We start from the raw sequence: 27,697 nt of genomic DNA on the forward strand, positions 1-27,697 counted from the left end.
ACACAAAGAAAGGCCACTTTGACCATTATTTGGGGAACCTGAGAAAGATTGCTAGAGGAGATGACATCTAAGACAGAGACGATCATGGGGGAAATATTTGATGAGCTCCTACTCTGTTAGACACTGTACAGTAAAAAGATGAGTAGGAAAAGTCAATCCTAGGTCTAGAGGGGCTAAGTTTGGTGGGGTAGCATATAAAGAGATTATTACAGATAATCGATATATATATAAAAGCCTAAGCGACCTTTATGACAGAACAACCGGTCACTATGACACGCACTGACCACCAGGGGGTAGATGCTCAACACAGGAGCTGCCCTCAGCCCACAGGCCCTGTTCGCCAACCGCCTGGTCCCTCACCCCCCCCCCGCCCCCCCCCAACACTGGCAGGCCCCAAGGCTGGGATGGGGAACTGGGGGTGGGTGGAGGCAGACACGGCCCCTTTCCCAGGGGGGCCAAGGGCCAGCTCCCTCCTTGGGGCTGGCAGCCAATCTCCTGGGTCCCTGCCCCTGTCCCTCCCCCAACCTGGCAGGCCCCAATTGGCTCGCTACCCACTCACCTCAGTGGCGGTTGAACCCTCCCCCTGGCGGGCAGGTCCCAATCACCTGATTGGGGCCAGGCCCCAGTCTGGGATGGGGATCCAGGGGTGGGTGGCAGCAGACGCAGGAAGCAAGGGAAGGAGGAGGGGGACAGCCAGGGCGGTGGGGGTACTGCCCAATGGTGGCACACAGGCAGCGAGGGAAGGAGGAGGCAGGGAGGTGGGGAGGCAGGGAGGCAGGGAACCTGATCAGCTCTGATCGCCCGCCAGGTCTAGGGAACCCACCTGTGCACAAATTTTGTGCACCGGGCCTCTAGTTATTATATAATGAGCGTCAACTGATGGTGGTTGGCATGCCAATTCAATGCCAGCAGGAATCTCCCATTTGGGAGGCACTGAAGAAGGAAACTTTATTTAGTGCAAACAGCTTGACGGTAATGTAGTGTGGCTGTGAAAACGGCAGGCAGGGCGGAGGCACCCCTGGGGTCAGGCCCTCTTCAGCTGGGCAGCTCGATTCAGGGCAGGCCTGCTCCAGGTCAGGGATGCTCAGTCTCCAGTCTCCCCTGGAAAATGGCTTCCTGAGCCAGCTGGGAGCTGGGTTCTATAGACAGAAGTGCCTGCCCCCGGTCACTGATTGGTCAGAACAGAGGGCCTCTGATTGGTCAGAGCTGCGCAGCTCCAATTGGATGGGGAAAGCCTCGGTCCTTTTAGTTGAAATAGGACGCTATAAGGGCTGGCTCCGATGGCAGAAACAGCACAGACATAAACGGCTGCTAGGCTCTGCTTTTTGTTGTTTTGTTGTTTGTTTGTTTGTTTGTTTGTATGTTTGTTTTGCTGGAACTCAGGTAGCCACCAGAGCCCTCCCTAGTCCCCAGGGTTCAGGTGGGGCAGTGCAACAACATGGATGGATAGGGACCATGCAGTAACAAAAAGGGGGATTAAACCTAGTCAAGGAGGTGGAGGCTGAATTAAAATTCAACTTGGGGAGAGAGGTAGCTTTGTCTTAACCTAATGAGCCAAAGAACTGCGATCTTGCCAAGGGCCTGCCACCGGCGATGCTCTCCGCCACGGCTCACGGGACTCGGCCCCGCTGCCCCTGCTTCCTCACTCCTCACCCATGTCAGCATGTGCCCGTGGGAGAGCCCTGGGAGACCAGAGCCCCTCAGGAAAGCAGGGAGGTGGAGAGGAGGGCGAAGCGTCAGACGGCACGGCCGCATCCCTGCTAAGAGAGCCTCCTGGTCCGTTTATTTTCCGCAGGGCGCGGCTGCCCAGTCCCCTTCTTCCTAGCATCTTCTCATTCTGATGACTTCTGGCAGTTGGGTCCCTTGTCACCTCCCACAAGAAACATCTGCCAGACAGCCCTCCCCGCTCTGCTTGGCAGAGGCCTCCAACCCATTCCGCACGTGTCCAGACGAGCACCTGGCGAAGGCATCCCGAGATAGGGAACCTGTGAGGCAAAGATTTTACATACTGTTGTAAATCAAAGACGGGAGGAGTGATGGCAAGAAACGAATACAATGCTTATATGATTATTTGGTATTTTATTATTTATTTCATTTTGCAGGTGTGTGTATGCCCACACATACACTGAGTGGCCAGATTATTATGATCTCTGAACGCATAATAATCTGGCCACTCAGTGTATATCCTATATAATAAAAGGCTAATATGCAAGTTGTCCCCTCGACCAGGAGTTCAACCAGCAGGCAGGCCGGCCAACCGCCCATGTCCCCTCCCCCTGGCCAGGCTGGCCAGATCCCACCCTTGCACGAATTCATGCACCAGGCCTTTAATACACACACACACACACACACACACACACACACACACACACACACACACACACGTGTTTGTATGCATATTTATTCAGGCTGAGTTTTTGTTTAAAAGAGTCCAGCATCTGTTTTGGAGTTCTTTATTTGACAGCACTATGCCCAGACACCAATCGGGGAAGGCTTGGTTTTGGCCCCACAGTTTTGGCTTTTGTGGGCACAAAAGACAGCATAGCAAGTTAGTGCTGGGGGAGTGGGGAAGGAAAGACGTGTATTTTCACTGTATTTGATAACAGTTTACTGAAGGTGATGCCCCGGGAGGCTTCCATTGGAAGAGAAATCGGCATCCAGAAACTCAGAACTTCAAAGACTATGGTGACCCCAGGAAACAGAAAAACACCCTGTAGGCCAATCCTACACTCGAGACTCCATTCTTGTGGGAAATAGGAACCTGAGATGCCCTGTCTGCTTCAGCCTCATCTGGGAATCCATAAATAATTCAGGGACGATATCAATTTATTTCTAGGAACGGTGGCCAAGAGAAAGTTCGGAGTGTTTACCAATAACATGGCCCTGGGAACTCCATCCTTATTGAAATGAGTCCTATTCTTGGCAGGAATAACTTGTGCTCAGGGTTGATCCACACCCTTTTAAAAACATACCATCGATTTTGCAGCGAAAAGGGGACTTTTTAGAGACAAGTATGAACAGAGACCAGCTTTTCCCTAGAGGGTATGCACATGTGGTAGGAATGGATGAACCCAAGTCTGTGCCATTTAACGACAACTCATTATGGGTTGGTTACAAAGGCATTGTTTCAATTTTCCCCTCTACTATTCTTAATTCAGATCAAGTTTTATCTCATAAGTGGAAGAAGTAGCTGCAAATAATTTCATGCCCTGCCAATGACATAGGCACCAATTTTTAACAAAATGCTCGTAAACTTTTTTTTATGATACTGTAAAACTGGAGAGCTCATGCCCATTAAAACATAAGCTTCATGTTACATGTAATTAAGGCCAGGAGCAGAACGTAAAAATGTAAGTTTTAAAATGTATCTTGTATTACATATTAAATGCGCACAGAAAATACTGCCTGTGTTCCATTTCACAGGCCAAGGTGAAGACAAGGAGGAAAGTTCACTGTGGGTGACGGATTATGGGGGTGAAGAAAAGTAAGGGACGGAAGGGTTGCTACTTCAAATTCTCCAGAGGACAGAGCATATTGATGGTTAGAGGTCATTTTCTATTTTTCCTAATTAGAAATAAGAAGGTATCATTAAAGGCACATTCGGCTGCTCTTTAGTTAATGTAGGTTATAATTTTTGGTCGAATAAAGCTTGAAAATTATTATTTATTTTTGTTTAAGAATGAGGCCCTCCACAGTGAGTTGTACCTTAAGAATAGCTTTGAAGAGGTGTCCAAGGTCTGTCAAAGGCGGCTGCAGCGGGTGCTCCTACTTGCCACACATCCCAGAACCCCGTGGGGGAGGAGACTCTCTTCTGGGGTAAAAACCAGTGCTGTCCCCACTTTCAACTCTTCTCCGATTGTGATGGGCCCAATAGATTAAGCTACGTCTCATTTACTTCAGCGTTGGCATTTTGTACCACCCTCTCACTTCCATGTATTTACTGTCAAGGGGTGTCAAGAATTCTGAATCCCGGATCATCAGCTGTTAATGTCGGGGCTACTGGAGACTCAACCACCTCGTGTATCTAAGTGGAGATTTGTGGATATACAAGTGGTTATATGTTGCAACCTATGCCCATTTTATTTTAATGTTCCTAAATTGTTTTTCCTATTTGTCAAATTGATGATTTAATTTTAACACCATACAATTATAGACAAATAAAAATTAGATTATAGACTGTAAAGAAAATTAAAATGCTGACTTTGATGCCCTACACTAAGCTTTCAATCTACAGATTTTGAACATTTTCATTGGAAAAATTGGGAATATAATGAACAAAATACACTGAGTGGCCAGATTATTATGATCTCTGAACACATAATAATCTGGCCACTCAGTGTATATATATTAGAGGCCCGGTGCATGAATTCGTGCATGGTTGGGGTCCAGCCAGCCTGGCCAGGGGGAGGGGACATGGGTGGTTGACCAGCCTGCCTGTTGGTCGAACTCCTGGTCAAGGGGACAATTTGCATATTAACCTTGTATTATATGCATTCAGAGATCATAATAATCTGACCACTCAGTGTATATATGTCATATACAATTACCATTAATTTGCTTAGTCTAACCCTAAAAACAACATCAGATTGGTATATTTCACTAGCCTGCCATATAATAATTGAGAATTCTGTTTCATTTCTGAGACCATGTTACTTTTGAATTCTGATGTACAAACACTAGTAATCAATTGTACTTACTTCACTTTTTAAAAATCAAAATATTTAAATGAGTTTTATACAAATTACTTTCCATGAAATAAAAATAACCATATGATGTTACACATAAATTTCCTAAATAAATATTTCGGTTAGATATAGTCAGTGTTTCCCCACAATGGGCCAGTCAGCATAAATCAAATTCAAAACCTAATCTACCTAAACAGGACAACCATGTAGGAATAGAAATCACTTATTATAGTGTTTTCTCTAAAAGTGGCTGTTTTAATTTTATTCTTGCTATTCCTTGGGTTTAAGTAATTATCTTCATTTTCATTGCGAACACTTACACATTACAAATGTTCCTGATACGGGTTAAGAATTAGTACTTTGAGTATGTATTGAATGTGTAGTGACCTGACATCCAATAGAGTCATAAAACAGGTTCTTCCTCTTTCAAGGAGCATAAAGAAAACAAATGGAGCACCGTTTGGGGAGGCCGTATATCACCTGGAAAAAAAATGGCTTCTCCAGCCCCCTACACCAACTGAATGAATCATAAAAGAAATGAGGAAATGGATAATGGCAGTTTCTCCAGCAATAAAAACATGATAAAAGGTTCTTTGACAGGATGAAACCTTGGAAGCCCTGCCAAGTAGAAAAACCTAGTTTGCAGGCACTGGCAGTATCTTGCTGACTTTAGTGGGTCTTTGGGGTTCCGAACAACTTCTGGTTCATCCCCCTAAGTCGAGGTCATCTATCAAAATGCCTTCGTGTCCCAGAGCAATCAAAGCCATTTGAACTGCAGTGACTCATTGAAGAAAACTGCAGCAAGCCTTGGCAGAGCAATTATTTCTTGATCCAGGCAAAACGGTAGGATCTGCTGTCGTATCCTTTTACCCTTGTATACATGTTTTTGAAGTGATCAGCCCAATGTGAGCTTACTCAAAGTTATGTTTGTTCATTTTAAATACATAATCCTAGCTCCTAATTTTGATGACTTTTTTTTTAATAAGATAAAAAGTCACAGAGAAAATTTTTACATACTGATGCTTCTTTCAGCATTAGCTCAACGGAAGGAGCCCATAAGATAATCCTATCTAATAAAAGAGTAATATGCAAATTGACCATCACTCCAACACAAGATGGCCACCCCATGTGGTCAAAGATGGCTGCCCCCATGTGGACACAAGATGGCCGCCACAAAATGGCCAGCAGGGGAGGGCAGTTGGGGGCAACCAGGCCTGCAGGGGAGGGCAGTTGGGAGGGACCAGGCCTTCAGGGGAGGGCAGTTGGGGGGACCCAGGCCTGTAGGGAAGGGAAGTTATGGGGGACCAGGACTACAAGGGAGGGAAGTTGGAGGGGACCAGGCTGGCAGAGGAGGGCAGTTGGGGGAGACCAGGCCAGCAGGGGAGGGCAGTTGAGGGGGACCAGGCTGGCAGGGTAGGGCAGTTAGGGGTGACTGGGCCAGCAGGGGAGGGCAGTTGGGGGGGACCAGGCCAGCAGGGGAGGGCAGTTGTGGGCAACCAGGCCTGCAGGGGTGGGCAGTTAGGGACAATCAGGCTGGTAGGGGAGTGGTTAGGGGATGATCAGGCTGGCAGGCAGAAGCAGTTAGGGCCAATGAAGCGGGCAGGCAGGCGAGCATTTGGGAGCCTGCAGTCCTGGATTGTGAGAGACATTTGGACATCTCTCAAGGGGTCCCAGATTGGAGAGGGTACAGGCTGGGCTGAGGGACACCCCCCACACACACACACACAAATTTTGTGCACCGGGCCTCTAGTATTTAATAAGGTCATAACCCTGATTATCTCTCCAGGCTATTAATTTTATTATTACATTAGATCCCTGCTTCCCCCGCAGACCCCACCCCCCAATGCCAAAGCATTATGGCTTTGAAATAACTCTTGTTGGGTTACATAATTTTTTTGACCAGTTTTTGTATCCAGCAAAATGAAAAGAGAAACTTGTGGCAGAACAGTCTTATTTTCCCCCCATAAACATTACTGGACTGGTTTCCATTTTAAAAATCAATAATCCCCTCCCCCTCTCCCAATGCTTTTTCTCAGTGGGAATCACTGTGTTGTAGAGGTGGCTACTAGGCACAGGGGCAACTAACATGAGGAAGATGAAATGACCCAAGTGTAAACTCCACCAGCGCCAACAGCGAGCCCTTCTTTTTCCTCTGTCCCTACAGGATCCGATTTGCCTACTGGGATGGCTGGCAAATAGCACAGCGAGCCATTAAACACACACACGCCTGCACAATGTCAACAGTGATGCTTGGAAATACTTATGCAGTTATTCATGGCTTTTAATATTATACATGTTTTCCTTAGTTTAGCTTAGTTTAGACTGGATACTAATCAATCCTTACAAAAGTACATTCCCTTTAACTTTTATATCTAAAAATATGTTAAAATGCCTACTCCTATTTTTTCCACTCAAATGATTAACTTGCTAAGCACATCCAAATACTAGTATACATGCACACATATACACACACCTATTTCCCCATGGTCAAATAAATGGTAGTGTTTTTAATGAAGGAGCAATTACATGATTTCTTGCCCCTGGCCGGGTAACTCAGTTAGAAGAGCATCATCCCAATCATCAAGGTTACAGGTTTGCTCTCAGGTCAGGGCACATACAAGCAGCAACCAATGAATGCATACGTAAGTTGAACAACAAAAATCGATGTTTCTCTTTCTCTGTGTCTCTCTCTCTCAATTAAAAAAAAAAATAGAATGATTCCTACCATTTCAGTGTCTTATCTTAAAAAAAGGTAAAAGCTTGTTACAGAACTATCTTCAAAATGTTTGGTCACTGTTCAGCAGGGAGTTCATCTGATGAAAATGTAGAGAATATCAGGGCTGGAGTACAGTAATCTGATTAAACACATTCCAATAGTTGAATCCACATGATAATATCTGTACCAAGTGGTCACCATTTGTATGGTTGTATAACTACAGTGAAAAATAAAATAAAAGATACTCTCAGAGCACAGAATATTACTAAGACATTTATTAATAATGTTATTACAATTGTGTCTAACATCCATTATAATTTTAATGGTGAAGAGCTAAATGCCAGATAAACCTCAGATAGACAGTTATTGCAATTATGTTGACGGTAAATTGCAAGAATCAGCCACTGGCTATAATTCCGTTACAGAGAATGTAATACATTAAAACTTGAGTGAGAGGCTGTATAAATTGGAAACATCTTATTTCATTAAAAAATGAAGGAAAAACCTAAAAATGGTGCATGTGTATAGCTGCAGATATTAGGAAAAAAACCATGTTCACTTTAAAAGTGAATCCTGTACCATTCTTTTTAAAAATCTATCATCTATCAGATGCAGATATGTATTGTTTATATCAAGTGATATTTGTGCTTAAATATAATTTAAGGCACTTAAATATAAATTCATGTTTACTTTCATATAAAAATATATATAAAAATAGAGTATTTAAAGGAGGTGGATATTCATACTAAGGAACTCATTGATCAAAATAGTTTTATGTTTAGTAAGGTAATAAAATTGAGGTATTTGTATACTTGGTAATTTCAGCCATGGTTGAATTAGCCCTCTCAGCTCTTTTTCCCCCAAAAGGAAATTAATCCTTTAAAAACCATTGTTACTCTGAGATGTTATCTCACAACCAAGCATTTGTAAAATAAAGGAATTTACTATTTTGAAATGAAAATATAGAAGAAAAAGTTCTAAATACTAGAATTAGGTGTGTTTTATATGTATGCCACAGTTTTAATAAAAAATAATTTATGCCTACTCTAAATTTGGATTAGAAACAGTTGTTCAGGAAAATAAAAATATAGTTACTAGTAACATAGGAGTATTTGTGGACATGTACACGTGCTTTATGGAAATAAATGCCTATGTACTTGAGAATGCCTAATCCTTTGCAAAATATTTACATAAAATGTAATTATAACCTTACATTACATAGGGCTCTATTGGCAAACCAAAGCTTTCTTAAGTAATACTGTCAATGAAACAAAGTCATACATGGGGAACTATATTTTGTTTTGCAATTAAAAATTATACGTTTACTCAACTTAGTTTTGCAGTTACCCATCCAAGTTCAGGGACAGGATAGGAGGGAATGTTTATGAAAATGACAAAGAGTGCAAAGTTAAACATGCTGGTGTTTTAACGGTCAAATAGTACACTTCTCATCTCATAGAATCTATTTGAATTCCCTTGTGGAACATTCCTATTCTTTTCCTTTCAGTTATAAAGTTTAAAAAGCATAGGAAAAATGTTTTTTTTTCGTAAGCATTAGATTCACAAAGCCGAAGCCTCATTAACGCCACGTTTTCTCCCCGTGAAGGACGCAAGCGCAGTCCCTACTTGCAAGTGGAATGTAATTGCTTTTTTACCCTTCTCAGTATTCACGGGCCAACAGAGAATATAACACAACGCTCAACGCATTAGCCTTTCTCCCACAATCCAAGTGCCTGTGTTTCTTTTTATTATCACAATGCAATCCCTAGCCCACAGTGGTTCTTGTCCATATTATATGTTGAGTAACCTTTTCCTGGCTCTGTCCTTCACATGGAAAACCAGCCGATTTCTGAGTGCACATCTTGACTTTATGAAGTGGCAGGAACAACGTGTTATTACTTTTTTTTTTTTAAGCTACGTGTGCATTGGTGTGTAACTGTGTGCTGGTGTGCATGAAGGCAGGTAGTCAGTCTAAAATACACACGAGGCACAGGTTGTGGGTCTTAGACGATGATCCAGGTTAGTGGTTTGTCTTCAGTTCCAAATGCAGCCCCCATCAGGGAGCCTACGCAGCTCCTGTATGCGCGCACATCCTGCTGAGAAGGATTTCAGAGCAAACCTGATTAATCGGGCCTCGGACGTGATACGGCGACTGAACATTTATTGGAGAGTCCTGTTGCTGTTGCAGTTTGCTCTGGTTGCTGAAATATTTCCCCACAGTATGATTTCTTGATTGTTTTATTTTAATCAAGTGATTTTCTTTGGATAACTTGGACTTCACTACCTGCAAATCAAGAGCAAAAAAATAGTGAGGCAATAGCAAGGGCCTTTGAGCCCTGCACAGAGCAGTGTAACTAACTTGGGAATGTGAACATTGTTTCCATCACACGCATGTTGCCCAAAGGGCACAATATGATTTACAACACCAAGCACCAGAAGGGCCCAGCTTTTAGAAAAGACCGAGATCGAAGTGAGAATGTCTGCCTCTTTCCTGCCCTCGGGGTTTCTCTGCCGCTGCTGTGTGTGGGTGCTATCACCGATTCAAGCGTGGCACTCTAAACCTCTCAGGCAGCCTTTTATAGAACAGCAACGGCAACGAGTTTCAGAGTAAAACTGTTTTTCCATTGCACGCCATAAGCTGACGCTTTACAGTTAGTGGTTTCATTTCTCTGGGCACCTAGTAAATTCTGGAACCTGAAGGAGCAGCCCATGTGCCCTAGTAAGCTAATAACTTTATTCTTGTTTGCACACATGCAGATACATATGCACATTCATTTACATTTTTCGAATCGGCAGTATAATAAGCATTTGTGAAGCATAAAGAGGTGCATAATAAAACCCCTTCCTATCTCTGTCCTCTACCTCCAATCACGCAATTCCCTCCCCAGAGGACACTAGTTTCTTTGTGATTTTATTCACAGATATTTGATGGCTATCAATGCACACACAGACAAAGAGGCCATGTTCATTGCCTATTTGCACAGTTTACAAAAAGATGCCCTGTTGAAATCCTGTACTTTTCAGCTGTCATCACTGAGTTAATATCACTCAGGTTATTAGCACCAATGGTCAGAGAGAACTAGGTGGGGACCAAGACAGAGATTGGAGGGAGGCAGGGGTTGGGAAATAGGATGAGAGAAAATATAGTAACACCCCGATATAACAGACTAATACGGGCAAGGGGGTGTCCTTTAAAGCTGAAAGTCCATTATATAATGAAGTAGGTTTTCCAAATGGGTATGTTCAAAATTTGACACATTAGTTAGTTTGACTGTTTTTCCTTCTGTAGACACATTTGTGTAATTAAAATTAAGTGTGTATGAAAAGTTTACTTTCACAGAAGAGTTTTCTATATGCATTACTGTCACTTTAAATGTATACTGAATAGGTCTAGTAAATGCGTGCATTCACCAGTCACCACGAGTAAACCAGTGCACACGGCTGGGGTGTGGCTCAGCGCAGGTGGGACATGGTCCTGCACGTGTTAAAACTGCTGCAGAAAGTCACGCCACACGACAACGGAACCAATGACAGTGCGTGGTGCGGTGTGATCACGTGCTAATCATTCCCTGAACATTGTTTACGAACAGCGACTCTTGGATTTAAATATGTAGACTATGGTTGCAGACATGTCATATTTATTTTTGTCTGTGAAATTACTACAGTGTTTTCTCCAACATATGGTCATTTCGCTAAAATTTGTTTAAAATAACAGTGAACTAATAAAAAAATAACCTGTTAATTTAATTATAAGCAAAACTTGTTTTAAAGCATTTTAAAATTGACAGGGTGTTAATTTTCACATAGGACATACGAACCAGTAATTTTGTCTGTTAAAGCCTAAGTCTGTTAAATCAAGGTCTGCAAAGTTGAGGGTTTACCTTACTGGCTTTACAAATCAATAACAAATCATTAATTCCATCATGTTAATGCAATTGTAAGACATTAATTTTGGTCAATATGGACACATAAATTAGTTACTAATGACTAATGAAGGTAACACTACCTAATATGGATTTTTTAATTCTTTTGAGTGTTTTATAATGACTTGGATACATATTTTTTGATCTTATGTAAGAGAATGCAATAAAAACAGTTCAAAAATATATAATACTTGAAAAAATGAAATCTATTTTTAGTTATGTTATAAGTGAGCATGAACCTTTTTAGAAGATATTTTTAATAGGGATTCTGTAATGATCTACACTAAAATGTTAAGAGTAGAAATCTTTGGGTGGAGAAATTACTGTAGAGATGATTTAAAATGTATTCTCAATAAAAATAGATACAGAGACAAAGAAACACTGAACAGACCATCCAACCTCAGAGAGAAGGCAGGGGAAGGGGGTGGGGGAAGAGATCAAAGGACTTGTATGCATGCATGTTTACCAATGGACTCGGACACTGGGGTGGTGGGGGCTTGTCCTGGGGGGCGGGAGTGGCGGGGGGGGGGTGTCAATTGGGGAAAAAGGAGATGTATGTAATACTTTAAACAATAAAAAAAAAATGAAAAAAAATAAACCTTCCGTTTGTATCACTGAAAAAAAATGTATTCTCTATCACTTTTGGTCTTGACTTTTAAAATTTAATACACTGAATGTGCATTACTTCATAATCATATAAATGTTGAGGCTATTCTCATTTTGAAGAAAAAATATAATATTAATGTGTTTTGAAACCAATTATACCCTTCCAACCCCAAAGAAATGACTGTTTTCTTACAGCGATGGGAGGTTTGGCTTTTTGTGCCCAGTCCCTCAGAGGAAGTGGTCCTTAAGAAGCCCAGTGAAATCAGTGGTTTGCGGTAAGCAATCCCTATGGATCGTAACTTAGAGCTCAGTTTCCAGGTACCCACTGATTAATATTCCAGGCCCCAAGGCTGTAAGTTGCTGTTATGTGCAGCAACTCCTACCTCTGTTCGGGTATGCTATAACTCTACATATGATAGTCTGGGAGGTACACCAATGTTTTCCTGAAGGTTTTGCTCATTTTGGGGAGGTCTGTACTCAGTGATAGCAAGATTAGTGAACATTTTTAAAGTTTATTTCAGGAAACACTTAAGCACAAATAGTACATTCAGCCCTGAAAAAATATTAGTACAGTGTCCTGAAGCCAGAATTAGGTTAATTTGGTTTATATAATTTTATCTTACATGGATGGTCTGCATGCCAATTACATGTAAAATGGAAAAAGGTCCATCCCGATGCAAAAGGTTATAGTACTTCAAAGATTATTTTAATGTTGTGTGTGATTCCAGGGCTGCGTTTAATGTTGCATTGCATATGTTGGGCAATGCTCGTGAGGATGCATGCAGCAATCTTGAATGCGCTTCATAGCAGAGATACACAAAACCACATATTCCCAGTGTGTGTGCTGAAGCAGATGCTTCCGCTCAGGAGTAATGTCAATGCTTCACCATACCTTTCCACAAAGGAAACTTGGTCATGTGTTTCTGTTTGTAAATCACTGAAGTGAGAAAGAAAGATGGGATGAGGGGTCTCCCCTACAGTCTGACGGCCAGCCTAATACCACCAGCAGTTCCAATGCTCCCGCTATGCTTTTCTAGATTGACACCTACGTGCCTATGCCAGGGATTGGCCCAACAACTCTTAATGTAGTTGGTTTCCTTTGAAATTATTTTCCAGGAAATAGTAAAAGACAGGTTTCCTAATTCCTTTGTTAACCGAGTATCAATTTCATTCTGAATCCTGAAAGCTGACAGACCTACAGAGAAGGAATTATTTCAATTGTAATTTGTCAAAATACAGACGCAAAGAAACCCTCCTAGATGCTGTTGTAAATGAAATCTAGGAGCCTTTGAAAATTCTAGCAGTGTTATGTGCTCTGCCCTGAGCTCATACATTTATTTCAGGAATGCAAAGTTTAATATTATGAAATGTTTTGCTCTAGAAAATGAATTATTTGTAGCTATAAGATTGTTTACCTTGAAAACCCAAAGGAATCTACTGAAAAATAATGAAATGCTAGAAGGAGAATACTTAAAAATTATATATCTTTTCTATATTCTATCAATAATTCATAGGAAATATATTACAGAAAATATTCCATTACATTACTAAAACAACTTCAAGTGAACAGTGATGCAGGTGAAGAATATATCAAAAGTTTAATGAGACATAAAAGAAAACATAAACAAACAGAAAGACATACCGTGTCAAATCCCCCCAAACTAATTAAAGTGCTATTACAGTGGTAATCCCAGCAGGAGTTGGGAGGAACTTAACAAAGAAATTCTAAAATACATCTTTAAGAGTAAATGTAAGAAAAAAAATCAAGACCATCTGTGAAGGGAAAAAAAAGTAGTAATGAGGGGACTTTCAATACCAGACATTTATTCATCAATATGAATTAGATCTACCATCAACCCACTATAGACTCAATTTGTTGGTTGTATAAGCCAAGTACAAGCAGAATCCAATACTGAGAGAGAAAGAATAGGGATGTTCATACTGCAGATTAAAATGCATTTCATAAACTGCTACTGTTCCTTAAAATGTTCATTAAAAAAATAAGGTAGTTTTAAATAAAGCCCAATCCTCTCTAATAAAATGGTAATATGCAAATTAACCATCACTCTGCTACATAAGCCACGCCCACCAGCCAAGCCACACCCACCAGCCAATCAGGGCGAGTATGCAAATTAACCCCAATCCAAGATGGCTACAGCCACAGAAAGCAAGGTTTCCCAGGTAACAGAGTAAGCCAAGCTTTCCATAGCCGTTGCAGGCCTAAGCCTCCACTCAAGCTACAAAGTTTCAATTATAGAAGGTAAACAAATTCAAACAAATGGCGGCAGAATGGAGCTTGAGAGAGCAGGCCAGGGTTGCCGGCGGCAACAGGGGAAGCAAAGCTTTCCGCACACCCCGGCCGGGCTCACCCGCTTAAGGCTACAAAGTTTCAATTGTAGAAGGTGAATTAACTGCCACAGAAATGGCTGCCGGAGCCCCAGGCTTGGCTCCGCTCCAGGCTACAAAGTTTCAATTGTAGAAGGAAAATAAATTCCAGATACCAGGGCCTCCCCTTGGGTTGCCAGGGGGCGTGGCCTGCCTGCAAACCACCACAGGCCCCTCGCTCAGGCCGCCCCACACCCCAAGGGAACCCCCACCCTTATCTGTGACACCCTTCAGGGCAAACCAGCTGGCCCCCACCCCTGTACCAGGCCTCTATCCTATCTAATAAAAGAGTAATATACAGATTGATCATCACTGCAACACACAATATAGCTGCCCCCATGTGGTCAAAGATCCTGCCCCCATGTGGACACAAGATGGCCACCACAAGATGGCCAGCAGGAGAGGGCAGTTGGGAGGCATCCGGCCTGCAAGGGAGGGCAGTTGAGAGGGACCAAGCCTGCAAGGGAGGGCAGTTGAGAGGGACCAGGCTTGCAAGGGAGGGCAGTTGGAGGTGATCAACCCTGCAGGAGAGGGCAGTTAGGGGTGACCAGGCCGACAAAGGAGGGAAGTTGGGGGCAAACAGGCTGGCAGCAGAGTGGTTAGGAGGTGATCAGGCTGGCAGGCAGAAGCGGTTAGGGGCAATCAGGAAGGGAGGCAGGCAAGCAGTTGGGAGCCAGCAGTCCTGGATTGTGAGAGGGATGTCCGACTGCCCGTTTATCCTGGTGGGATCGGGCCTAAACGCGCAGTTGGACATCCCTCCAGGAGTCCCAGATTGGAGAGGGTACAGGCTGGGCTGAGGGACAACCCCCCGCCGTGCACGAATTTCGTGCACCGGGCTTCTAGTGTTATATAAATCCAGTGACCATACATTTTGACGGTGTAATAGTTTTCATTATGTGGGATTAAAATCAAGAGTATATGTTTAAAATGGAGCTATTTATCAAATGGCCAGTAGCGTCTCCAACGGAGAAGTAGGTGGGAATTGGGAGGTGTATATACAAGGTGTCCCAAAAACATGTATGCACATGTTTTTACCAGCTGATGGCTCAATGGGTGGTTCTTTCTTTTCAGCCAGATTAAGCTTTGAACAAAAGGAAATTTATCCTAAAATGCTACTGGAAGTTTAAAAACACAGTTGAAGTACAAACACTGCCTTTATAATTATTCAAAGTGTGTATACATTTCCCTGTGTCCTCCCCGCCCCCAAATGTACTTACACTTTAACAGCTGATAATTCACTTAGCTTTCATTCTTTTTCAGGTTTAACTGTTTGAACAAAGAAAACTTATCCACTGGACTCTTTTATGGGGATACATACAAGATAAATCTTAAGGTACCAAATCAGCAACAGTTGATGAATTGAGGGCGCACAAATACTGAATGAAGTGATTTTAAAAAAATATTTTTTATTGATTTTTTTACAGAGATGAAGGGAGAGGGATAGAGAGTTAGAAACATCGATGAGAGAGAAATATCGATCAGCTGCCTCCTGCACACTCCCTACTGGGGATGTGCCCGCAACCAAAGTACATGCCCTTGACCAGAATCGAACCTGGGACCTTTTAGTCCGAAGGCCGACTCTCTATCCACTGAGCCAAACCGGTTAGGGCTGAAATGATTCTTGATGTTTGTGATTCCATTGCTTCGCGTTATCAGCAGTGCTTGGACCAGAATGGTCACCAGTTTGAAAACAGGCATTGACAAAAAATTTATTCACTTCTATAGATTCTTTTAACTTTTGAAAATGAACTGTATGTTAATAAACACTGACTTTATAATCATTCAAAATGTGCACACATTTTTGGGGGGACACCCTGTAGTGTAAGGACAGGATTTTTGATTTTGTTTTTATTGTATATACTAATTTTAAAATTTTCAGAGTTAGCAAGAATTCATGTAATCCCTTATAATAAAGAAAGAGTAGAAGAGAAGCAAGATGATGCTGTGTCTTAAAACGTTAAAATTTAATGGTATCATTTTCCAGATAATATCCATGCTTTAATCTCCAGAGTTCTCTGCATTGGGAAACACATGGAGAAATTCAGACATGGTCCGTACCCCTAAGGGGACTATATAAAGACACATGTCTGAGATACTCGAAGTAAGAACTAGAATGAAATGACTTCAATGACATTGTCTGAGACTCGCTCCCAAGGTCAGGCACAGGGCTGTTTCCATGCGATGAATAGTTCCTTCGCACATGAAAAAGACTTTGTGCTGATTTATGACAGGCACGATAATCTCCTCACATGGCTATTAGCTCTTTGAACTTATTTGTAAAACTCAGTGTCCAGCATTGGTGCCACACGGCTATATCTGAGTTTCAGAATATTACCTTATTTTAGAGGCTCTAAAGTGGAGGAGAAGGAGGAAGCTGTACTTTTAGGGCTTGGAAAAGTTATGCCAGTGGAAAGTGTTTGATACCTGGACAATAGAGAGCTGCTTGCTTCTCTCCTTTGATCTCATGGGTGGAAATGTGCCCATTTGGGCCCTTCCCCAAATCAGAGGACCATTTGGGATTATTAAAGTCCAACTAAAGTGTCAACTAGAATGTGGCTTTGAAAGAGAGCTGTTAGTAATACAAATGTGAGTTTACCTCTGGTGCAAAATAATAATAATATGAAAAAGGAGCCATCAGAAAGCAGCAGTGAGAGATTTAGGCCTTGAACCAGAGACAAAAGACTCTAGATGTTTGTTTACAGTGGTCACCTCAATCAGAGACAAATTCTAATAGTTTGACACTTCCAAACGCCTCTCTAAATTTGGGTTCTTACAACTTCACCACTGAGAAAGAGTCATGCCTACCTAATAGGATAAGGAAATACTGCGTATGATTAATTAGATGTACACTAGAGGCCCGGTGCATGAAAATTCATGCACTGGAGCAAGGGGGTCCCTCAGCCTGGCCTGCCCCCTCTCACAGGGGAAAGTGACACTCCATCATACCTCTGCTGCTGCCACTGCTGGCAGCGCAAGCCTCAGGTGGCCCTGGTTACCTGAGCCTCGGTCAGCCCTGGGTGGCTGGGCAGCCGACATCCAAGGCTTGTCTGCACCTCAGGCCAGCCCTGGGCGGCTGAAGGGCTGAGGGAACTGGGGGTCTCCTGAGGCAGGTGCGTGGAGTGGCCAGACCCTCCTGGGGGTGGGTCCAGCCGTGCCTTGCGCCTGCTGCCCCGGTGGGGCTGAGGGGACTGGGCGCCGCCATCTTGTGGCTGTGGGCACCGCCATCTTTGAGGGTGTGGCAGTCAATTAGCATGTTCCCTCTTTATTAGATAGGATATGGGATTTGGAAATGTTTACATTATTTTAATTAGTGTTAAATGACATTATTTTGCCACTTAAAACAATCCATAGTAACCTCTTGTCTTTAGTTTTTTGTTGTTGGTTTTTTTTTTTTTTCTTTTTGAATTTACTGTGTCAAATTATACTTAAAATTAGGGAGAGATAGTGAAGGCCAGTTGTTCTCCAGAAAGTGTGATAAACTCTTAGGTCAGCACCATTTTATAATAACAAGTATGGGTGCAATAATAAAATATTTCTCACAGCAATGTTCAAGTTCCGATTGTTTCATGTGGAAATAGACTTTCAAGGGAAGAAGACAGCATTTCAAAACAGTGATATATTTTAATATATTAGTTATAGAAACTTAGAAAAGAGTAATTTTGGAGCTGAAATCAGGTTATGTAAATGTAAGATATTACAGGATATGTAGATGATCAAATTTTTCTATGACTCAGTGTAATAAGAATTGAAATTCTGTGATTTTGGATATAGAAGTAAATTTTATATTTTCATAGGTTTCTTATATGCTAAAGATCTCCCAGTTTATGGTGGTAGCTATTTCCACATCTCTACATAATTAAGGACTTGGGGACACAGACCTTTTAGAAGGCATACAAATGGCCACAATTCAACTTGACTGGTTTTGTCCAATGGCTATTGTAAGACTTCTGAAACAAAAGAAAAACTGTAATAAACTACACAACAAAAGTAACCTTGCAACTTTTACTGCTAGAGGCATGTAACATCAACTTTCAAAATGGATTTCACGTACATACTCATCAGAATGAACGTATGACCATGTCAAGTAATTGCTGCACTGCAATAACTTTGAATTTTCAAAAAGCCAGTGCAGACACGGGAAGCTCGGTGAGCTGGAAAAGTGTCAGGCAGATTACAGGCAAATACCTTTGCTAAAACTGATCTTGACCTGAATAACACCCAAGGAACTTCTGATGTGGTTCCAGAGCCACAGAACAAAATAGGAAACAATGTTCCGCGGTGCAAATGTTCCAAAATCTTTCTAGACGGGATTAGGGGAGATGTTCTGATTACAGGCATGTTTCACAATCCCGAGTGGGATCCGAAGAGGAATGAGGGTTATGGCTTCCTAAGGTTGGAAAACATGACATTGACCAGGCAGAATGGTAATGCAGACTTTTCAGATAAATGTCTATAATTGAAGTCCTCTGTACTTGGTGTAGTCATTCTGCAGGCAGGATATTCCATCTAAGATCCAGTCACAAACTTATGGCCAGTTCAAAGAGTAGCCTAAGAATTCACAGAAATGGAGTAAAAAAATAAAAGGATGAGCAATAGCTAGAAGCCCGTCCTTGTCATTCATAATTCCATTTCATGAAATCATGAAATTTTTTTAAGATAAAGAATTCATTCATTTCACCACCCCCCAAATATTTAATTAAGTATGGCCACATGAAATAAGCTATGCTCTGACTGAAGGGAGTCCAACTCGGAATGGGTCAAAGATGCTGAGGATTAGAGGGAAGGACAAAAGTTTTCTTTAGGAATGATGTTTTTTTTTGTTCTTGTTCTTGGTATTTCCAGATTTGCACCCTCCCTCCAAATCTCCAAGTCTTCTTACTCTGGCAGCTGAGCCCTTTTAAATCCTGTCTCTAGACACACCTCAGTTCCCAGGTCTGGGAACAAATTCTGCTCTGACGTGGGGAGGTTGATTATAAGGAGCTACAAACCAGCAGTTTACTGATTTAGTGTTAAACTGCTGGTTCTACCTTGTACTCCTATGCAGTTCCCCAGAAAGGAACGCCCCTGTTTTAAACTCATTTTCCTAAGTGGCTGAATATTAATATCAGTGAATTCTTAATACTATTTGGATGGCCTTCAGTAGTCTGATGGATCCTAAGCTAAGTTGCTACCCTGCTCTATTTAGATGTTGCGTCTTGGGTCTTGGAATCAATTTGATCTGAACTCACAGGTATTTGTTTCCATCTATCTCTCTTAACCTTAGACTTTTTATCGAAGAATGTGGCACTAACATGTGACTTAGAAACAGTGTGTGTGGGCCCATGTTTGCAACTGCTGGCTTCACTGTAGGGCTCTGCTCAGCCCTACTCTGGTGCCTCCTGTCTGAGGTGGCATGTGCCTGTCCGCCAGTATTCTAGGGGTTTGGGAAGAAGTTGAGGGGTTCCGCCCTTCCAGTGCCAACTTTCATTTTCATCTTTCTGCTTCCAGCCTCCAGATTCATGTGTCTTTACTCTACCTGTGTTTCGGAGCCCAGACTCTGCTGTTCAATTTTAAAGGAAATGATGTGTACGGATGTAGGTTCTTGACTGCACGGGTGGGGTGAGGGGTGAGGGGTCCACCAATTTTGCATACAGACTTTTAACCTGTTCTTTGCCGACCTGGGCCTCACCCCTGCCTGCCTTCCTCAGGGCGGGGCTCCTTCAGGTCTAGCCATTCAGAGCATCTGTGTTGCATCTCTCACTGGTGTTTCTTCTCTCAAGACCCTTTGCAGGATAACTTCCTTCGCAGGCTAAGTCAAACTTCCTAAATTGAACTTGGATTTTTTATCTGTTATGAGTTATTTCTTAGGATGTCTTTTTTGGGGGTGTGTGTTGAATATCTTTATGTTTTTAGAAGCCTTTTGGTGGAGTTTCAAGTAGAAGAAAAGATAAATGCTTGTGGCCAATCTGTATACTCCACGCACGATTAGACCTTATCCTTTATGCTAGTTTCCCCAAAGTATGTTTAGTGAAGTGTTAATAGTTATTTAAAAAAAAGGAAAGTGGTTCTGTGGTCAAAGAAGTTTGGGAAAAACTGAGCTAAACAGTTTCTTTGCTGTAGGGCTTCTGGGATCATTTAATATACTAATATTATTTGAGAATCCTTTAAGTGGAGGCAAATACAGTATTTCCTAAACCACAGGTCCTGTTTTCACCAGGCTTGAACATTAAAACATAAAGTGGGAAATGTACTCAAACCCCCCAGAAATGAGGGTTTATTTCAAAGAATATGAAATAGTGCTGGGTCAACATCTTTTTCTTAGGCATACTAACTCTAAGTTCCAGTACTGCTGCGGCTGGCAAGTGTAGCTGCCTCATGGAGTCATCATACTCATTCAGTACAGAGTGATGGACTCTCTCTTTGTTCATCCTCCACTTAATTATCCATCTTACGGAAGAGACCCTGATATAATTGGTCTTACCACCACTCAATACAGGATGCTCCCAAGTTTAGGTGGAACCCTTAAACTTCTTCCCAAACCCCTTAGAATACTGTCAGGCAGGCACTTGCCACCTCTGACAGGATTTAAAACAGGATTTTTGTAGCAAATCATTTCAGAAAACACTGGACTCCTTTATGGCTAATGAATTCATCCTCACCAGGCACTGATCTCTAATCATCACCCCACATAACAGGCTAAGATTCACTTGCAGATGATGGAATGAGCACTAATTATTTTATTTAAAAACACACAAAGCTGTCTAGAATCACTTTCCCATTAAAAGGGGAGGAGGAATGTTAGGCAGTGAAAACTTCTGTAACGCCTCTACTTACAGAGCCATTAAAAGATTTTAAATGATAACATCGGATTTGAAGTGTTGAAATACTATCCCGGTAGGGCATGAAGGATAAGTTCCAGTAGTGGAAAGGGAAGGTTCCAGGGAAGAAGAGACCCTCCAGCTCACCTTGTTCATTAATCAACATCCTGCCAGCTATTCACCAGTGTCCTTGACCTGGTCCTCTCCTATGTATTCAGGGCCCTTGTTCCAACAGCCCTACTCCCTCCTATAGTCTTAATATTTCCTTACTATTGACAATGCCTCCTCTGCCCATGAACTGCCTCTAGACCATTTTCTGTTCCAATATCTTTCCCTATTTCTTATTTATTACTTATTGACAGGCTTTACCAGCTCCCTTTTCTCATTCCTGATACCTCGTTAGCCTATTGTAGTCTAATTTCTGCCCACAATATTTTACCAAAACTACTCTTCATTTGATCAGAAAGGACCTTCTCAATGCCAAAATCAATGACTAGTTAAAAATTCCATCTTGCCGAAACCGGTCTGGCTCAGTGGATAGAGCGTCGGCCTGCGGGCTCAAGGGTCCCAGGTTCGATTCCGGTCAAGGGCATGTACCTTGGTTGTGGGCACATCCCCAGTAGGGGGTGTGCAAGAGGCAGCTGATCGATGTTTCTCTGTCATCAATGTTTCTAACTCTCTATCCCCCTCTCTTCCTCTCTGTAAAAAATCAATAAAATATATTTAGAAAAAAAAAAATTCCATCTTAATAGACCCTATCTATTCCATGAGACAACATCATCCCTATTTCAACCTCACAAATGTTCACTTTTGAGCTTTCCATGTCACCACACTCTACTAGAGTTTCCTTGAACGTTCATTGTCTAAATCCAAATGCTCTTATTTCACCAAACTGCTTAAATGTCGGCATTTCCAAAAGGTTCTTCCTCAGCTCTTCTTATGCTACTCTCTTTCTCTGCTTGATCTATTTTTATCTCTGGCCTCACCCTGTCTCTCAGGCTTCAGACTTGTATATCCAACTGCCTGTGAGAGATCTCACCTGGATGTCCCACAGGCATCTCCAACACAACATGTTCAAACCTGAATCCATCATCTTTTCCCGAAGCTGGTACCTCCCCAGTTATTTTCTCTCTATTGCCCGTGGAGTTCGCTAATCCATCACCTAAGGAGGGAATTATCTTGTATTTTTTTGGAGCCCTCATGCCACAGATAAGATCTAGGGCTTGTATTTATCTGTTTCTCCCTTATGTTTGCTGTCTCTGTTCTTATTTGGGTGAGCTTTTATCACCTCTCACCTGACTTTTGAAAAAAGTCTCCTAACTTCTCTCCCTGTCTGAGCCCTCTTCAGATTTTCCCTCCTCACTGTTATCAGATTTGAAACAAAGACATGGCTATCTCACTACTCTCTAAAACCTTTCATTGGCTCTCTATCACCTACAGGATAAAGTCTAACCTCTTACCATCATCGGACCCTAGTTCACTTTTCCCAATCCCCTTTCATAATTGACTAGAGGCCCAGTGCATGAATTCATGCATGGGTGGGGTCCAGCACCCGCCCAGATAGGGGCCGATCTGGCTGGGCCGGCTGGGGGGAGGATCCAAGGGCGGTTGGGGGGCCGGCCCCACCCACTGGTTGAACTCTGGTCTAAGGAACAATTTGCATATTACCCTTTAATTATATAGGATGTTCTACAATATACAGGATTACTTGTGATTCCCTGAGAACATCAGGCTATTTCAAAGCTACTTTGGTTCACAATGTCCCATAGGATTGGAATGGCCTACTTTGACCATCACCCTGTTACCTTGACTACGGTCTACTCATTCTTTAACAATCGACTTGGAAAATTTTCAAGGAGAGTTTCACTCAGTCCTCAGATTGGGTTATTCTTTTTTTTTTTTTTTTAAATATATTTTATTGATTTTTTACAGAGAGGAAGAGAGAGGGATAGAGCGTTAGAAACATTGATGAGAGAGAAACATCGATCAGCTGCCTCTTGCACACCCCCTACTGGGGATGTGCCCGCAACCAAGGTACATGCCCTTGACCAGAATCGAACCTGGGACCCTTGAGTCCGCAGGCCGACGCTCTATCCACTGAGCCAAACCGGTTTCGGCAGATTGGGTTATTCTTGATGTTATTACAATATCCTACTTATATCTCTAACATGCCATTTTACATGTTTCATAATATGGGGTTTTCTGCCTGACCCTCCAACTACACTATCTCAAGGGAAGAGAGTATGTCTTATTTATTTTTGCACCACTACTATTTAGCTCAAGAACTGGACACACAAAATAAGCATGGGATAATAAAGTAAAAGAATAAACAAGGTCAAGGCAGTTGGAACAGAGTGTAGGAAAAAATACTTGGAAAAATATTTAGGAGGTAAAAAGCACTTGGTAAGTAGCTGGTTGGAGGTTGTTAGGGGGATGGAGAAAGAGAAGGAGGAATGAAGGATGAGTCTGGTTTGTAAATGACAGCACAACAGAATAAATTAGAATATTAATTCTTTCTTTGGGGACATGTTTAGTTTGAGATGCTAATGGGAATTTCTCCTGGCTCAGTTTATAGCAGTTAATACGATGTTTACACAGACACCAAAAAAGATGATGAATTAAATTGTCATTACAGTGTACGAATTTATTAAAAATAGCCATGCTGTAGTTAAAGTCTGGCATCTGCTATATAAATAAGATAACTCTATCTGGATCAGTTGTTCTTTTTTCTCTAAAAGTCATTATTTCAGTATTTTTTAGATAGATAAATTTAAAGGCTTTTTCTTCATTATGTTTATGACAAACTTTTAAAGTCTGAAGTACAAAGAGAAAAGCTTTAGGCCCATAATACAGAAAGAAAACATTTCTAGGCCAGATAAGCTTTTGTTTACTTACTAGTAATTAAGATTAAATAATGATGCCCAGCCGGCTTGGCTAAGTGGTTGGGCATCGACCTATGAACCAGGAGGTCATGGTTTCATTCCCGGTCAGGGCATATGCCCAGGTTCCAGGCTCAATCCCCAGTAGGGAGTGTGCAGGAGGCAGCCAATCAGTGATTCTCTCTCATTATTGATGTTTCTCTCTCTCCCTTCCTCTCTGAAATCAATAAAGATATATATATATATATATATATACATATATATATATATATATTAAATATTAAATAATGAGTATAAAATAAAGATTAAATAATGATGAAAAATTATCTCTGACAAAGAACTGAAAACCTCTTCTTCTTTCCATGGTGCCAGAATCAAAGGCAATCTGCAGGTGTGAGAGCTGGGAGTGATGCCAGAGGGTTTGTTTTGTTTTGATTTTTTTTTTTTTTTTTTTTGCTGAGTCAAAAGCTGTAGCTCTATCTGCCAGAAAACAGAGATATCATATAAACTCTATACAACTGAAATATGACCAGTGATTTTCAACCAGCATGCCACAAGAAATTTCAAAGCATGCAATACCTTATTATTTAGTCAGGGGCACTGACTTCTTTTCTCTTAGATTGTCAATTGAAAAATAACAATAGCCAGCACAATGAATCAAAATTATACACATTATTTTGTCATATCAGCAAAAAAAAAATGTATTTTTGGTGTGCCGCAGAATTTCAGTAATTAATTTATGTGTGCCACGAGATGAAAAAGTTTGGGAAAATTGCTGGATTAGACTAATTAATAATCCTATATAATAAAAGCCTAACATGCTAAGTGTCTGGTCAACTGGTCGGCCGTTCAACCAATCAAAGCGTAATATGCTAATGATATGCTAAGGCCACTCAACCGCTTGCTATGATGTGCACTGACCACCAGGGGGCAGACACTCCGACCAGTAGGTTAGCTTGCTGCTGGTGTCTGGCCAATCAGGACTGAGCAAGACAGGCCAGACACATGCTGGAGCCCTCCTGCAGTCCCTTCCCTGCTGGCCAACCTACCTTGTCCCTGACCCCAATCGTGCACCAGTGGGGTCCCTCAGCCTGGCCTGCACCCTCTCACAATTCAGGACCCCTCGGGAGATGTTGGAGAGCTGGTTTCAGCCCGATCCTGCAGGCCAGGCTGAGGGAACCCCACTGGAGCACAAATTCGTGCACTGGGCCTCTAGTCACATAATAATTAGTTGCGGATTTTCCCCTTCTGCAGCTAAATTTGGGCTGATAATAGTTTTGTATCCTTTCCAGGTTTTGTCTTGTTGACAGTAGATATTTGCCACATAACTAAAGGCCATCCAAAACCACTGTTGGGCAAGAGCTACCTGGATCCTGTTTGTTGCCCTGCATAAACATTGAGAAAACAAAATTCCATCTCTACCCATGAAGAGATATACCTGCTTTTCTCATTTGCGGGACCATGTTAGTCAAAACTGATGCACACCAGTTGGGAAATTGTTTATAGATGTGTGGTGGCAATGTATTCTCTTTTGGTGCCTTGACAGATGAAAGAGATGCCCAGACCCTTTAATCTCACCCATAGCAACAAGAGACCACTGGAGTAGTCTTGTTATGTCTATGCTCGAATTCTCACCACAAATCAAAGAGGTCACATTCACATTTTGCTGTGAAGGTTATACCAATCCTTCTCAGGTGTCTGTGAATTGATTGTGAGAATGTTTTAATTAAACACCAGCAGATACAAGGCTCTCAAACTGAAATTCTTTGGGGTTTCTTACAGCTGATTTTAATTCTTTTGATTACTATATGACAACTTTCTTTGCCAGCTCATTAGATGAGCACAGAGGAAAAAATGGTTGTTATTAATAAATTTCTACCCTTTAACACATTTTGCATGAGACCAATAACCTACTGTTTTCTGGCTTGTTACATTTATCATCACACCATTCTTTGCAAGAAGCTTTAGAATTTTATTAATTGTTTATAATAAGCTAACAGTGATTTAAGATGTTGGGTGACGGTTTAGAAAGATTATAAAACATCTGTGTCAGCACTAGCAACTTCCTGAAGTATAAGTGGTACAAATTGTTCAAAAGTTAAGCAACAAGTATGCCCAAGTGATGAAAGAGCTTTGAGACTTTGTGATGAAGGGAGTCATTTGAGAAAGACAATCATATCAGGTCTGTGTGGTAACTAGAAAAGCAAATGCTCTTAGAAGTATTTCTTCTCAAACATGGAAACTTCGGAATGGATAACATGCTCCAGAATCAACTGAGATAATTTGGGGCATACCTAGATAGCCTGCTTCGAAGACAGCATACATGAAAAATAGGGTTTAAGAAAAAAGAATTTGTACGTGATATCTGAACACAAAAACATCATAAAATCAGATAAGTTAAATAATTTTACCTGGCATGCTTAAGTCATTGTTATGCAATTAATAATGGTGTTTTAGTAATGATTACAAGCCAATTTTCTAGCTCTGATGGTTCAGAGAGTCTTTTTTGTACTTCTCTAATTCCATGACTATTAGTATCAACCTCTTGTTGCTGTAGCAGGAGATACATGTAATGCAATCATGTGGGAAGGGCATGATTTTAATTAGAACCATGCTAGAAATCATTCGGGGGGGGGGGGACTTCTTTTTAGAAGCATAAGGCTGAAAAAGGAAAAACAGGTATCCTCACCCCAAATACTAATTGAAGGCATATTATACAAAAATAAATGAATCTCTCCTAAAAGAGACAAAAAAAACCCCACAAAAACAACAACAACACACACACACAAAAAACAACCCCAAAATTATCTGTGTATCATCTTTCAAAGTCCCCATTTTCTGCAAGTTTGGCAACTATTGGCTTGTTTTTGTCACCAACTCTGATACCGGGCTGTCTCCGATACAAGTTCATTGTTTCTTCTTCTTTCAGGCTGCCTGCTCTTGTATTTCTAAGTCTTGACATTTTGCAAATTAGGATAGGCACCCAAAGAGTGTTATATTTTCTTACGGAAGAAATGAGTAGACACACAGTGTCCTACAGCTTAAAATCTGGTCTGCATCCACATGGCCAAGCTCCATGTTGCTAGATAAAAACTCAAAATGATTTCTATTGTGGGTGCAGGAGCTCATTTCTCTGAGATGCAGTTCCATTTGTCATATGAAAATATAACATGAACCCATTAATAGAGCATACAATGCCGTGTCAATAACTTTTGGGTATTCATAAAACCTGAGGACCAGGATAGATTCTGACAGTCATCTTATGGCTGAAAGATAGGATCAGAAGAAACCTTTAATTATCATCTCACTAGTCAACTCACTAATGACTGCATTCTGGTTTACAAAGGAGGCCATGCAAGAAAAAACAACAACCCACGAGTGAATCAATATCTGACAGGATGGTCAAATGAGAAACTCTCCTTCACAGTTTCAGCGGAAGCTCCTGAGACCCAGAGCGAACAACAGTAGCCACGTAACTTCACATTCCAAAGCAATGTCTGGACAATATATGCAAAACATGCAAAAGTGTGGACAGCATCTGGTTTCATAAACACTTGTTTCATGAAAAGAACTGGGAAATGAAGATGAAGAGTGAGAAACTCTATGTGAGAAGTTTTCCAAATACTTTGTGGTCTTCTTCCCTCTGGGGAGCTCCTCCAGCCTTGCTCTAAGCTAAGTGAGATGGGGTGTCAAGAGATCAACTTGG

General features: G+C 41.6%; 1 protein-coding gene across 2 annotated transcripts in view; it reads right to left on the reverse strand.

Moving 5' to 3' along the window:
- Window positions 1-7,650: 7,650 nt before the first annotated feature.
- The window catches only part of CPED1 (cadherin like and PC-esterase domain containing 1), a 292,313-nt gene continuing 272,266 nt past the window's right edge, over window positions 7,651-27,697 (reverse strand). For both annotated transcript variants that reach the window (XM_079785649.1, XM_079785648.1), the window contains one exon: window positions 7,651-9,685. In XM_079785649.1, coding sequence (XP_079641775.1) covers window positions 9,467-9,685 — 219 coding nt within the window. In that variant the 3' untranslated portion in view covers window positions 7,651-9,466. The remainder of the gene's footprint in view (window positions 9,686-27,697) is intronic.

Source organism: Cnephaeus nilssonii (assembly GCF_951640355.1).
Source record: "Cnephaeus nilssonii genome assembly, chromosome: 12".
Taxonomy (NCBI): Eukaryota; Metazoa; Chordata; class Mammalia; order Chiroptera; family Vespertilionidae; genus Cnephaeus; species Cnephaeus nilssonii.